The sequence below is a fragment of the Saccopteryx leptura genome, chromosome 6 (assembly GCF_036850995.1).
Source record: "Saccopteryx leptura isolate mSacLep1 chromosome 6, mSacLep1_pri_phased_curated, whole genome shotgun sequence".
Classification (NCBI taxonomy): domain Eukaryota; kingdom Metazoa; phylum Chordata; class Mammalia; order Chiroptera; family Emballonuridae; genus Saccopteryx; species Saccopteryx leptura.
Window position 1 is genome coordinate 155,646,263 of NC_089508.1, and position 13,031 is coordinate 155,659,293.

A 13,031-nucleotide genomic window follows, 5' to 3' on the forward strand; every position below is an offset into this window, starting at 1 on the left:
TGGGAGGGGAAGGAGAGAATGGGGAGCAAGAGGGCAGGGAGAAGTGCATAGTTGCTTCTCCTGTGTGACCTGACCAGGAATCAAACCCAGGATGTCCATATGCTGGGCCGACGCTCTATCCTCTGAAGCACCGGCCAGGGTCCAATCATTTACTTTTATATCAATATGAACTCATGCATATTTATTTTATATTTTGTATTATATAAATAATATAGTACTACCTTATTTTGTTGCTCAGAGTGTTCTAGCTCTGGCCATTGGAAGCTCATTCAGTTGGCTACTCTGTCCTTTGATTGATATACCCCCAGTATTGTGGGTATGGTTGTCTATTTTGCCTTTTGAGCACTTTGTTACTTTCTGGTGCTATAAGACTCTCCAGGCTTATCTTGTTTATATTTCGTGCCCCACTACTGGAATCAGGTAGTACTCCAAGGAACTGTTTATTAGAGAATAATATTAGAAACCAAGAGCTAGGCATTAAATGTGCTTTTAGTATTCAGGTTTTGTTGCTTCTGGGCCCTCTTAGCTAACAGAGCAAGGAAATAATATGTGTAGTACTGACATTTGTGTATACACATATCTATAAGTATTTTTATATGTAATCATATCTATATTAAGCTAAAAATGAGTTCATCCTGATGTCTCCAATTCTAATCCATCACCACATGGCTCATTCTAGCCTCCTCCATTTGCTTATCAGTAAACTCCCACTACAACAATGAGAAACCTGGCCTCCAGCATCAGTTTTCTTAATTGTTCAGTTCATTGAGCTCTCAGGTTTATAGATTCTTAAACATAAATAACATATTTGCCTTCGCCAGATAGCTCAGTTAGTTAGAGCATTGACCTGAAGTGCACAGGTTGCCAGTTCAATCCCTAGTCATGGCACATGCAGGAGCGAATTGATGTTTGTCTCTCTCTTCCTCCCTCCCTCTCTTGATAAAATCAGTAAATAAAATTTTTTAAAAATATAATAGATTTGAAGGTTTTTAGAGTTCTGGTGCTTGGTGTGAAAGCTAATGTCATCAGCTTTCCTCTCGATATAAATCTTGCCTGGTTGGAATGCCTAACTCTGTATATAACTTCCCCCCACACTCCCATTTAAAATTATTTTATTAAAAACTTGTAAGAAACTCTAAAAGTATCTTAACTTGAAAATGACACAAAACTAGGTGGATCTGGGAATACAGATAACGACAAAAGGAAAGTATTCATTAAATCCACCTGCAAATGGTTTCAAGAATTACCAACAAGGGTTTATGGAGACCTGGCTTAAGTAACAGCTCAAGTGGAGGACCTCCTAGCCACCTCAGTCTCAGAAACTGAGTGCATGCTAATGTCTGCCATGGCTGCTAAAAAGTACATGGAAAGTTTGGGCTGTATTCTCATGAACGTAATATTCAGATGTAGGGAAATAGTGGTCTCTTGCTACTTTTGATATTGGAAATATTGTATTTATTTTATCACCTTATTTTAATAAAACATTGAAAAACCGATGTCCAAAAAAGAACAGGATAGGAAGTGCTATAAAGCAGTGTTTTATCAAAAACAATTTGGAGTTGACTGATGGTGGCACAGTGGATAGTGTCGACCTGGGACTCTGACCCAGGTTCGAAACCCTGAGGTTGCCAACTTGAGTGTGGTCTCATCCAGCTTGAGTTTGGGAACATAGATGTGGTCCCATGGTCACTGGCTTGAAGCTCAAGGTTGCTGTCTTGAGAAAGGGGTCACTGGCTTGGCTCGAGACCCCCACTAAAGGCACATATGAGAAGCAATCAATGAATAACCAAAGTACGCAACTACAAGTTGATGCTTCACATCTCTCTCCCTTCCTGTTTGTCTCTCTCTCTCTGTTACTCTCTCTGTTATTCTCTCTCATGCTAAAAATAAATAAATAAATAAATAAATAAATAAATAAATAAATAAATTGGAATTTGAGCATTAAATGAATGATGGTAGTAATTATTAAGCCCATTAAATAAAACTAACCACGAGTTCATACTGATCTAAGAAATAAGAGTAAATTGAAAGTTTGACTTTCCTAGCCTCAAAGTACCTCCCCACAGAATACTCAATAATTAACAAAGGAGAAAATCAAATAACTTCACAGTGGAAAGCCTGAAGGAGGCACTTTTACCGAGTGATCAAAGTGAACTTGAGCAGGGAATGGGATATATAAAAATGTGCCACCTGGTAGGGTGCACAGAAAAGAGCACAGCATCACTTCTGAGCTGTTGTGTCAGAGGTGCGTGGCCTGACCAGGCCACAAGGAAACACCAGTAAATCCAAAATGGAGGGACGTTCTACAAAACAGCCGGGCTATAATCTTCAAAAGTGTCAAGGTTGTGAACGTCAAGGAAACTGAGAGACTGTTCCAGGCTGACAGAGACTAATGAGATGCGACGGCTAAATGCAGTGTGAGGCTCTGATCTGAACTGCAGAACATTAGTAGGAAATTGGGGAAACTTGAATAGACTCTGATTAGATAGCAGAGAATGTATCAGCGTTCATGTCTTAATGTTTTTGGTGGTTATACTTTGTTAACAAATGGTTTTTGTTTGTGGCATACACAAATATTTGGAGATGATCAGGCATCATGCCAGTAACTTAATCTTCAATGTTTTTTTTTAGAAAAAGGTTTGTGTATATTTCCATCTTTTTTGTAGAGTCTTTAATAATATATATTTTTAAAAGAATAATTTGGGACTCGAAGAATAGTCAGTGTGGAGAAAAGACTGACATGAGTTCAGGGAAGATATTTTTGACTACCTGACGGACTGTTGTGTGGAAGAGGAGGAATTTTCATTGGTCCTGGGATGGACAGCTTGAAGTTAGCTTATTTCTTATTTTAGTGACATCTTAGAATTTATTGAGAGGGGTTTTTTTTCATTATACAGTAATGATGTACCTTACAGTTTATGATATTTTACACCATGAATTAATGAAATACAATTTATATATTCGGTGATGCTTTTCCAGGGAAGAGAACCAAGAGCCATAAATGGGCATTTAGGAATAAAGAGTTGAGGTATAAGGTAGCCCTTTCTAATACTCAGAACCATGAGTGTATATAGAACCAGCTGCTCAAGAAGAGTCAGCAATTTATAGGGGGTTCCTGCATTATGTTGAAGATTACCCCTAAGAACTCTTTTTTTTTTACCCCTAAGAACTCTTTTAACTAAAAGATAAAAGACTTTGCTGCCTGGTGAGTTGTCTTCCTAATTAACCCCACCCCCAGTCCCCTACCCTACCTTTCTGTCTCTCCAGTGAAGGAAAAAAGTGGCTTTTTCCTCCGTGCAGGTTTTTGCTCCTGCCATCCTTCCCTTTTTATGATGTGGAAAAACAAACATTTATGTGAAGAGTGTGCATACAATCAGGAGATAGTATAAGAAGAAAGCAAACTGATGTTTGAGTGGTGGGCGTGGAGCCTTTGCCCTACCTGTGTGCGGGTGGGAAATTTCCTCATTCCTGCGTGGCAGCTTCCTGATTGGAGATTCAGGTTCGAGCTTTAGCACAGTTACAAGTTAGTGTTGTGAGTCTTTGTGGGCACCACTAGGTAACGTGGTGCTGGCACTTTTTAAATTCAGTACAGCTGCTTTCAAAGTAATACACTCTCAGTCACAGAACTTTATCTTTTATTCTCATGTTCAACACCTGTGTTTCTCATTATCTCAGTCATTCTCTTCCCTGCCTCTCTCTGTGTTGCCAATGGAAACGTCCCTTCATGGGAGTCACACAAAAATCAGGAGACTCACTTATGGAGGTGGGGAGTTGAGTGTTGGTGTGGCAAGAATAATTGGGGTTGAAATAGTTGGCTCCACACAGGTTCTCAATGTTTTATCTCTGGCTACCTGTCTGAGAAAGAAGTCCAACTTTGTCTTCATCAAGCCCAGAACTAAGGCCAGGTTCTGCGAATTCTGTGCTTTTGTTCCTGTCTGGCTGTTGTCTCTATTCCTAGCTGTGCTTGGACTGGCGCTGCATTGCCTACCCAAGCTCACTCTCTGAGTCCGAGGCTGCTAGGGCCACATGGCTGCTACAGAGAGAGAGAACCCAGGAGCACACGCCTTAGGAGGGAGAGCTTTGTTAGCTTAGATCAGGGGTCCCCAAACTTTTTATACGGGGAGCCAGTTCACTGTTGGAGGGCCGGACTAGAAAAAAAACTATGAACAAGTCCCTATGCACACTGCACATATCTTATTTTAAAGTAAAAAAAACAAAACGGGAACAAATACAGTATTTAAAATAAAGAACAAGTAAATTTAAATCAACAAACTGATCAGTATTTCAGTGGGAACTATGCTCCTCTCACCATCAATGAAAGAGGTGCCCCTTCCGAAGTGCGGCGGGGGCCGGATAAATGGCCTCAGGGGGCCGCATGTGGCCCGTGGGCCGTAGTTTGGGGACCCCTGGCTTAGATTGTATTACTTCGGACTTGGGAAGGACCAGGCATTTCTTCAGACTAACCAATCTATTTCCCAATATTTCATGGACCTGTATTGGGCCCTCCCACAACCAATCCATTTCCTAGATTTTCCAGGGTTCTGTGTCCCTTATCCAATCTGATCCTTTTCCCATTCTAGGCCTCCCCTATACCATCTTGCATTCTAGCGCACATGCGCCCAGCAGAGAAATTTCTCCTGCAGTTTTTATTTCTCCCTTCGTAATGACCTACTGTCAGGATACTTCTTTCCCCATTCAGAAATTAGGTCCCAAGGGCAAAGGATGTAGAGGTCCCCTGGGGAACCTATGAATGCTGCAACTTCCTAGGGAAGCAGGCTTTTTAATGTCTAATTCTCTTCCCTTCCTTTATTAATATCTAGCAATCTACGCTAACAGCTTCACATCATCAGAGGCCTTGACTCCTCCTGACCTACTCACATATAGTCCTGCCATCATCTGGGCAACTCCAGGAACTATGTGGAAAGTGAAAACTCTTAACTTAAAATTTCTTCCTTAGGCCCTTCAACCATTCCCCCTCACCAGAAGCCTGACCCCATAGCTACTTCTCTGAGCCTCACTGTCTCCTAGAATTATTGTAGCTTTTGAGTGTCAACCCCCATGTCCTGTCATCTGACTGATGCTTCTTCCTGTTTTCTCCCTCTTCTCCTGTCACTTGGTTTTGTTGAAGCTTTCGGTTTGACTCCAAGACTTCATTCCTCCATTCTGCTTAGACCACATGAGCCACTGTTTTCAGTTACTTTGACCAGCAGTCCATTTTGGTCAGTAAGGGGTGTCTATTGTCATCTGACTGTCCAGTCACCTTTAGGCTCATTTGGCTTCCAAATACCTTGAGTCAGGGTAAGGAGTTTGAACTTTATTTAGCTGATGGAAGGAAGGGCCAAATCAAAGGCTTGGAACAGAGGAGTGACGACTCAACAAATGTTTATTTTAGGAAACCTGGACAAATCTCAGCAGGAAATCTATAATTGATATAACCTATCATCTGCATCTCTCAGAATTATCATAATACTCATTTTATTAAAGAATGTAGCATATCTTGTTTTCTTGTGGGTTCTTTAAGGGGTTAGTGAAGAGAAGAATGAAGAGTACTGGGTTTGAAAAAGTGCAAATACTGTAGATAAACATTTGAGAAGGACTTCAGTTAAGTCAGTGGGAGTGAAGAGAAGGCTGAGACTATGCGTGAGCATACTCATTGAGACACAGGCAACAGGGCTCGTTGGTCTGCACGACTTCAGAGATGGGGCTACAGAAAATGCGAGTTATACCCAAGTGTCCCCTCAGCAACAGCCCTTCTAGAACTTTGAAACAATTTAGAAGTATATGGTGTTCTACTTTACATATAGAAAGGCATTGAACTTTGTAGGAATAACTGATGCCCCGGACAGGAACCTGCCAGGAGTTACAGAAGCATCCTTGCAGACACCTCAGTTTGGGGATGAAGCATCCTCCTCAACTTTTTTATGGGAAATTTTATAGAATTATCTAAGAGCTTTAAAATTTCTTAAACTTTAGCAGTTGATTTGAACTGAACAAACAAGTTTATCTGTTAAAGCTTAAATAAAACCTCTGCTAGGTGAGATTTGCACAGGGCTTTCTTTTTTCCTTAAAAAAACAGGTAAGCTTACAATAAAGTTTAAAAAGCTTACAGGAAAATCGCCTCTCTCCATTTGTGATCTGGTGCTCAGAAGACGCATTTTCTTTCTTTCTAGTTCTGCCTTTCTGGGGTGAAAGGAGCCATGGCCTGGCTGAGCTGGGCTTGCCCTGAGATTAATTCCCAGGAGGGAGAGACAGTGTGGGAAGGGTAATTTCTAACTGCCTCAACTGGGTGACTCCCTGAGCTGAGGCATGAATCTTCTTCAAAGCCAGGAGGATTGTGTTGTCAATGGGTGCCTTGAGTTCCAAATTCTGTGGTAGGGGCTTTTTGGTTTCCTCGGTAAGTTGTATGTTTACTGAGTATCTGCCATGAATCCAGCAGGTAGTATCTAATTATTTTGAAGAAGAAACTGAAATTCAGGGAGGTTAAATATTGTGCTGGGATTTGAACCTAGACATTCTGACTCCAGAACCCAAAGGACATTAATTCTGAGGTTCCTTTTGTTGGGCCCTGAAAATTGATTTCGTAGTCTCGACTATAGCAGCATTGCTACTTTTCCCACTTATCCTTTTCCCCATTAAAAAATAGAATTACTAGTAGTGGGGGGGGGGGGCTCTTTTTTACAGAAAAATTGACCACCCAGCAGTCATATCTTTTTAACAGGAGAAAAGATAGATACAAAAATATGTTAGTGCCTCTGATTATAGAACCACTTTACAGTGTAGAAGTTTATAGTTAGAAAAGCACTATTTTGGCCATGTCCAGTTGGCTCAGTAGATAGAGTATTGGCTCAGTGTGCTGACGTCCTGGGTTCGATCCCTGGTCAGAGCACACATGAGAAGTGACCATCTCTACCCCTCCCCTTCTCACAGCCAGTGGCTCATTAAGTTAGTTTAAGCATCAGCCCCAAACTAGTTGCCAGGTGGGTCCCAGTCAGGGCATATGTGAAGTCTGTCTTTCTATCTCCCCTCCTCTCACTTAAAGAAAAAAAAAGAAAATCACTATTTTGCAAACACTATTGTAACTGATTCAGATGAGTATCAGTAGGTTCTGAGATCTTTGAATGGAAGCTTATTGGAGTACTGGATATTCTTAAAGCATCACCCCATCGGTTGCTTAATAATTAAAAAGAGAGGCATTTCTTTACAGAGGAGAAATTTGGCAGGTAGCAGATTAGCCAACTGATAAAATTTGCTATCATCAGTAAAGGCAGAATTCTGTGTGCACGCTTGAAGAAACATTACCTGTGCTGCATTCCTAACAGAAATGTTTGCTCTGAGATCTAATCATGAAGAAACAATCAAATCCAGAGTATGAGGGACATTTTCTAAACATGGCTTGAACTCTTCAAAAAGATCAATGTCATGAGTGACCAAAAGTGACTGAGGATCCACTTTAAATCCAAAGGGACTAACAAGACAACTAAGCACAGTGCCCACAGACCAGATTGTGTCCTGGGTGCTCAGCTGAATAGTTCTGAAGGTCACTGTTAGGACCAAGCAGAGATATTACAGAGTAGTGTTGTATCAGAGCTCATTTTCTTGAGTATGATAAGTGAATTCTGTCCTTGTTCTTAGAAGATAAGCTGAAGTATTTAAGGAGGAAATGTCGTGTTTGCAATTGTGAATTGGTTCAACAAAAATAAATAACATATAGAAAAGGTAAAATGTTGCCAGTTGACAAATCTAAATAAAAGGTACATGTATTCTTGTCTGATGGTTGATGGCACAGTGGATAGAGTGTCAACCTGGGATGCTGAGGTCTCAAGTTTGAGGCTCCAAGGTCACTGGCTTAAACCCAAAGGTCTCTAGCTTGAAACCCAAGGTTGCTGGCTTGAGCCCCCCAGTTAACTGTATGAGAAGCAATCAACGAACAACTAAGGTACCACAACTACGAGTTGATACTTCTCATCTCTCTCCCTTCCTGTCTTTCTGTCTGTCTGTGTCTCTCGCAAAAGTGCATATGTACTCATATAGTATTGAAACAGTTTTGTAGGTTTGAAAATTCTGAAAATAAAAGGGAAAAGAATTGAATTGTGTGTGAAAGTAACCAAACTCAAATAGTGGAAGCATAGATTAACATTAAAGAATAATAATGGAGAATGTTTTTAAGAAAACCAGTGAAAGCAGGGATCACAACTAGATTTTTACTTGTCATCTCTAGTAAATTAATCTTGACTGTTGGATATGTTGAAATGCATGGTACTCTGGGGCGTTAGCCGTGATTTATTAGTAGTGTTTGCCAAAGGTTTGAGATAGGAGAATGGTGATGGATGTTCCAAATATTTATCCTCTCTCCTTAAATGTTTACAGCATAACAGTCTAATTAGTCCTTAACTCTTACCAGGTTACTACTTGATCTAACCCTAGTTTTATCCTGAAGCTTACGTTTATTCTGGCATTAATATCCCCCTAGAAGTGTGGCTAATTCTTTGCAAATCTTTCAAAGTCAGTTGGCCGAGGCATCCTTAAATCAGGGTCTTCAAGGCCAGATTGGCTTTAGGGGTAAGGAATGAGAAGATCCTGAAATTAGTAGAGTTGGGGGGGGGGGGCTTTTCTTCTAAAGGGGGCCCCATTATCATATTCTTGAGGGATGTACAACCTAAAATGAGTAAGAATCTATTGTGTTCACCAGTGCTCTGATGATCTGCTGTGATTGCTTACATGTTGCTTGACTCGCAGTGTCTCAGTGTCCTCTCTTGTCATTGCTTCATCTCCTGTGTACTCACATGAGGAGGCTGCCTGCATCTGGCTCCTTTCTATAGTCCCTTGAAGAGTCTTCTTGGCCTTTTGTGGGTAGCTTTCATGTAATAAGCAAGAGCAAGTGAGAAGGAGAAAACACTCCTGAGGATGTCTCCTTTACTACTCACACGGAACACTTGACTGCTGACATTTCTGGTCACCAAATATGTGTGGGGGTTTTTCTCAAAGCAATTTCATTAACACCACCTGGATGTCCTATGATTTAATTGGATTCTGAATGCTACCTGGAGGTAGCATCAGATCCTGCAGGTTAAGGGCTCAGTCTCCTGGCCCCCGTTCCCCCACCACCTTCAGAAGCCTTCACAAGTCCTAGGTTGTCACCTGTACTTCTGACCAACTGGCTATATAAATCTAGGTTTCCACAAACCCTCTCCTTAGGTTCAAAGATTTTGTTAGACTGCCTCACACAACTCGGGAACACATTTACTGGTCTATTATAAAGACTAATAAAGAATACAGATAAACAGCCAGATGAACACTTAACATACGACAAGGTAGGGATAGGGCTCTCTGACAACCCATCTTCCCAGCACCTCCATGTGTTCAACCCCAAAGCTCTCCACACCCCATATTTGGAAGATTTGTATGAAGCCTTTATCACCTAGGCATGATGGTCATTAACTTAGTCTCCAGCCCCACTCCCCTCCCCAGAGCATGGGGATGGTATGAAAGTTCCCAGCTTCTCTTCATGGCTTGGTTTCACTGGTGATGACCAGCCCCCATCCTCAAGCTATCAAAGCTACCAGAAGAGGCCTCATTAGGACAAAAGACTCTCCTGTCACCCAGGGAATTCCAAGGGATTTAGAAGCTCTGTGTCAGGAACCAAAATCAAAGACCAAAGACAAAGATTGTTCCTAATGCTTATCACTTAGGACCCTGGTCGGCAAACTGCCCCTTGGGAGCCACATGCGGCTCTTTGGTCCCTTGAGTGTGGCTCTTCCACAAAATACCACGTGTGGGCGCTACCTCGGTAAGGATTGTACCTACCTATATAGTTTAAGTTTAAAACATTTGGCTCTCAAAAGAAATTTCAATTGTTGTACTGTTGATATTTGGCTCTGTTGACTAATGAGTTTGCCGACCACTGACTTAGGACATTTCAAGGGTTTTAGGAGCCCTGTCCCTGGAGCCAGGGCAGAGATAAATATGTACATATTTTTTACTTCACAGTAGATGATGTTTCACTCTCTTTGAACGGTGAACATTAAGGAACCTTGATCATCGTATGAGTTCAATGAATATTGTTAAATGAAAGGTTGAAATAATTAAACACTTCTTTCCCTACACAGCTTTCCAATTGAAATCGGGTAGTGCTCTTTGAGTGCTCTTTGAGTGAATGAGATTACATGGATTTGTTCCCTAGGCTACCTGTGCAGCTTTCTCTGCTCCTTTTCCAGCTTGAGTCTTCAAGAGGGAGCCTCAGAACTGATTTCTAAAACCATGTTTGTACCTGGTGTGATTATAAAGCAATGAGACTGATTGTCATGTGTCGTGTGTGGGATCCGTCTCAGTTACTTTATAGCCATACCTGGTATCTTATACCACATTACCTGTTGAACAACATTTTAAAAGCACAAACCTAAGGTTTCTAAATGGAAATTTAAAATGGTTTAGCATATTATGATTTTCTCTTACTTGCTAATCAGACTTGTATTTCAGAAATATAATTAGATGCTAACTTTGTTGCTTGCTTTAAATTTGCAGTTTTCATTTTGTTTTTTAATCAGTATTCTGATAAATTGCTATTCTGATAAAGTGGCTGGCATAATTTTGAATAATACAAAGGTATATGTTCCATTGGGTTTAAGTTTTTCATGAAACTTTTAATTATTGAATTTCTTTTCAGTTGTATACAGTCTTTGACTACATATGATACAAAGATAGTCCTTTAGTTAAGGATGACAAATTAAACATATAAACCAAATATTTAGTAGTAGTAGTAATTGAAGAAACCTTTGAAAGGGCAACTTTTAAGGGGTTTATTTGTCTTGGTGGTCTACATTTATATGAACAAACTTTATTCACATTTGAATAATGCTTATAATTTTCTTTCTCAAAATAAAATGTTTATTCTCCTTCCTCTTAACACCTAGAGTCTTTGGGGCTCTTTGAAGAAGGCAAATTGTAAAAGTTGTATGTTGCCCAGACAGCTTCAGCTTATGAAAGGACAATTGCTGACAGCTAGATTGGTGGTAAAAAGAAATAGACTGTAATTTTATGCTGTGCATAGGAGTCACTTTACTGTATTACAGCATCTGAAACTTATATAAGTGGAAGAACCTAGGTGGTTAGACATGCTGCATAAGAACATTGTTACAATTTAATTCAATTATTTGTGGCGGAACCTCTAACAGCTGCTAGGAGCTGGAGCTCTTGATGCCAAACTTGTCCAGAGTGTTGCAGGTTGGATTTGTCTAAGGAAGAGTTTTGTCTATTGGAAATCATCCAATAGAGTTCTGGGGTAAACTAGAAAGGAACCTTCCTCTAGTGAGGTCTAGGGGACATAGAACCAAGGTTAGTTTCAGTTCTTAATAAAGATACTACCGTTTGGCATTTTGCTATTGTTAACCCAATTATCAGATTTGTGTCCTAACAGTGCTATTATACACCTGCACCTCCTGTATTCTTTCTATTCCTTGTACTAGTTCTACACTAGTTCTATGGGAGTTCCATAAACGTTTCTAAGAATAATTAGTTTAAGAAGTACCAATTTTTATACTATAAATGGCAGCATTTTCTCCTTTTCTTAAGGAGTTGGGACTTTCTAGAGAGCATTTTAAGATGGAAAACATCTTACAAAGAAAACTTCCCATGATTTTATCACATTTATTGCTCTATAATATAGTGTTTTTTACTATTTGTTGTCGCATTTGACTGATTTGATAATTTTTTTAAATATAGTTGCAACAAAAGTTAATATGACTCATAACACTGCAATCATTTTATGCTTTAAGTACTACACAAAAAATTCTTGTTTCTACTTGATGCCAACACACCCAACTGCAGCTTCATGTCATTTAAAAAGTTGAATCTGCAAACACTTGCCATTAGCAAAAATTGTAGTATTGTTTTTCTAAGCATTTTTTGTGTATTTGGTGACCCTATAAATTTTAAATGTCACTTGAATATATATATTTATTTTACATTACAGGCACTGGAGATATTATTGCTGTCATGATTACAGAACTGAGGGGTAAGGATATTTTGAGTTATCTGGAGAAAAACATCTCTGTACAAATGACAATAGCTGTTGGAACTCGAATGCCGCCAAAGAACTTCAGCCGAGGCTCTCTAGTCTTCGTATCAATATCCTTTATTGTTTTGATGATTATTTCTTCAGCATGGCTCATATTCTACTTCATTCAGAAGATCAGATACACAAATGCACGTGACAGGAACCAGGTGAGTTGCCAGTACTCTAGAGATTGATGCTGACGAACCGTAGCATTCATAGACATCTGTTGTGATCATGCATAACACAAATATATTTTCATTTTTCAAAAAGTTATAACCTTCAGTCATTTTAATGTTGAAAACATCTACACAAGTACTTTAAGAATATTTTAAATGCCTAAATGGGGAAATTACTAAATTATAATGATCACTTGGAGTATTCTACGTAGATGATTAGCTTACAATCATAATATCATCTAGCTAATTCTAGTAAATACAGAAAGTTGCATTTTTATTTATTTTTTAATGTTTATTTTATTGATATTAGAGAGGAAGGGAAAGAGATGAGAGAGATAGGAACATCAATCTATTCCTGTATGTGCCCTGACTGGGGATTGAACCAGCAACCTCTGTGCTTTGGGATGATGCTCTAACTAACTGAGCTATCCAGCCAAGGCAGAAAGTTGTTTTTTTAAACTGGTAACACTGGTTGTCAGTGGGAGGTGACTGGAGAATGGAAGAGGGAAACTTTTCACTATACAAACTTTTGTGAGAATTTTGTACTATGTATTATCTATTCAGAAAAAATAAATTAATTAAAAATAAATGATCCTGCCTCACCAGGTGGTGGTACAGTGGATAGAGCATTGACCTGGGATGCTGAGGACCCAGGTTCAAAACCCCAAGGTCACTGGCTTGAGCAAGGGGTCACTGGCTCAACTGGAGACCCCTGATCAACGTACATATGAGAAAGCAATCAATGAACAATTAAGGTGCTGCAACTATGAGTTGATGCTTCTCATCTCTTTCCCTTCCTGACT

General features: G+C 39.8%; 1 protein-coding gene across 4 annotated transcripts in view; it reads left to right on the forward strand.

The window, feature by feature from the left end:
- RNF130 (ring finger protein 130) overlaps positions 1 to 13,031 on the forward strand; it is a 162,170-nt gene that overhangs the window by 48,144 nt on the left and 100,995 nt on the right. For all 4 annotated transcript variants that reach the window (XM_066343550.1, XM_066343551.1, XM_066343552.1 and 1 more), the window contains exon 3: positions 11,969 to 12,219. In XM_066343550.1, the coding sequence (XP_066199647.1) occupies positions 11,969 to 12,219 (251 nt within the window). The remainder of the gene's footprint in view (positions 1 to 11,968; positions 12,220 to 13,031) is intronic.